Source organism: Trichechus manatus, unplaced genomic scaffold (assembly GCF_000243295.1).
Source record: "Trichechus manatus latirostris isolate Lorelei unplaced genomic scaffold, TriManLat1.0 scaffold00420, whole genome shotgun sequence".
NCBI lineage: Eukaryota > Metazoa > Chordata > Mammalia > Sirenia > Trichechidae > Trichechus > Trichechus manatus.
The window spans coordinates 66,307-68,225 of record NW_004444356.1 but is presented as its reverse complement, the minus strand read 5'-3'; the positions used below and the strand labels follow the sequence as shown (position 1 = coordinate 68,225).

The 1,919-nt window shown below is 63.2% G+C and overlaps 1 protein-coding gene across 1 annotated transcript in view; it reads left to right on the top strand.

Annotated features, from left to right (window-relative positions):
- The window catches only part of LCN15 (lipocalin 15), a 2,867-nt gene extending 2,220 nt beyond the window's left edge, over window positions 1-647 (top strand). The window contains exons 5-6 of the mRNA XM_004391055.1: window positions 318-419; window positions 613-647. Coding sequence (XP_004391112.1) covers window positions 318-419; window positions 613-647 — 137 coding nt within the window. The remainder of the gene's footprint in view (window positions 1-317; window positions 420-612) is intronic.
- The last annotated feature ends 1,272 nt before the right edge of the window (window positions 648-1,919 follow it).

The following is a 1,919-nucleotide window of genomic DNA, read 5'->3' as shown; positions in this document are numbered from 1 at the left end:
GGGCCCCACCCTCCCTTGCCTGGGCCCTGAATTCTAAGCGGGGAGGGCTCTGCTGAGCGAGCCAGGGGCTCCCCCTGGTGGAGAGACTGGTGTGGGAGCTGCCTGAAGGTGACTTAAGGGCCGTCCAGGGGAACACACCCTTTGGGCCTCCGCCAGGCCCCCAACCTCCTGGACGTCCTTGTGGAGTTAGGCTTCGTGCAGTGCATGGCCTGCCCAGCCCCGGGCGGTGGCCCTCCGCGGAGTCCACCCCGTGAGCCCCTTGCCCCTGCCACAGCCCCTGTGGGCTCCTGGTTCACAGTGGCCCTGCTCTCCCCCAGGCTGGACCCAGGACGTGAGCCCGGAGGCCATGAAGGCCTTCCAAGACTTCTACCCCACCGTGGGGCTCCCCGAGGACATGGCAGTCATGCTGCCCAAGTCAGGTACCCACTCAACCCATCTGTCCCCGCTGGGGTCGCCCGCGGGCTGCCCCCCGAAGGGAGAGGGTTTGGGCATTGAGGGGCGGGAGGGTCTCTTGGCCCCACTGTTCCATGGCCCTTGGCCCCATGGCCCCCAGCAGGTGGGCGGGCGGGCATACGGGCCAGCTCAGCTCTCACAGCCCCCTTCCTTCCGCAGATGCCTGCTCCCCAGGGAGCAAGGGGGCACCCTGACCCTTCAGGCCACACCTCGGCCCTTCCCGGGTAGGCAGCAAAGCTCTCCCTCGGCCCCCTCCTGGAGAGGCCCTGTGAGGGCCACCCTCCCCCAGTGGCTCTCTCCACCCTGCCCCCGGGTCCCCCTCCCCCCAGTTCCCTCCCCCTCAGTTCCCTCCCTGTCTGGGTCCCCAACCCATTTTCCCTGCTGCCTGCTTCTCCCCCTCCTCTGTTCTCCTGCCCCCCTCTTCCCCAGCCACCTGGCTCCCTCCCACCCCTTCACAGCCCCCCGTCCCCCCACTGTTTGACCCACTTGTGCATTTGCAGAAGTTTTAGGAACAGAGTTGGCCTTGTGGGTGATGCGTGAATTGTGGGGCACCCTGCTTGTGGCGTGGCAGCAGGGCCAGCAGGTCGGGGTGCCTGAGAAGTGTTTGTGGAGTCATGGGGGTAACCATGGCCTTCGCTGTCTGCACAGTCGGAGCAGTAGACTTCGTCACCCCGGAGAATAAGGGGTCCCCGAGGATGCGGGACTCCTCCCTGCTGCTGCCAAGCCTCGGGCGGCCCCTCCTTCCCCTCCTCCGTCCATCCCCGCCCCTCCCTTCCACCCAATAAACAGACTTCAGCCTGAGGCTCCTCGCTTCTGTGGAGGCATCCACACTGGCCCTGTCACGGCTCCAGGACTTGCAGACGGCAGTACTGTCTGCACTCCAGGGGAGACCGAGGCAGGCGGGGTGTGGAGGGGCGTGGAGGGGAGTCTGGCTGCGGGGCTGGGGACTCTGGTCGAGCTGGGCACATGTGGGGTCCTGACTGAAGGCAGTGCTAAGCGCCCACTGCCTGGTACCCATGAGCCGCGTCGCCTGTGGGAAGACCGAGGCATTTAGCGAAGACAGGCCCTGGGCGCTTCCCCCAAGAGGGCCGGAGGAGGTGGGCATCACGGGGCTGTGGGGTGTGCTCCTATGGGTTTTATTAACTAATTATTTATTTATGGTAAATTGTTTGCTGTTGTAGGCGCCATTGAGTTGGTTCCGACTCATGGTGACCCTGTGTGCAGCAGAACGAAGCCCTGCCCGGCCCTCTGCCGTCCCCGTACTTTAACCATTTTTAAGTGTACAATTCAGAGGCATTAAGCATGTCCACCATGTTGTGCAACTTTCATCACTATCCGTTTCCAGAACTTTCCATCACCCCAAACAGAAACTCAGTACTCCCTTAGCAACACCCCCAGCCCCCTCCTTCCAGCCCCTGGTCATCACTAATAACTTTTGGGTCTATGGATTTGACTATTCTGGATCT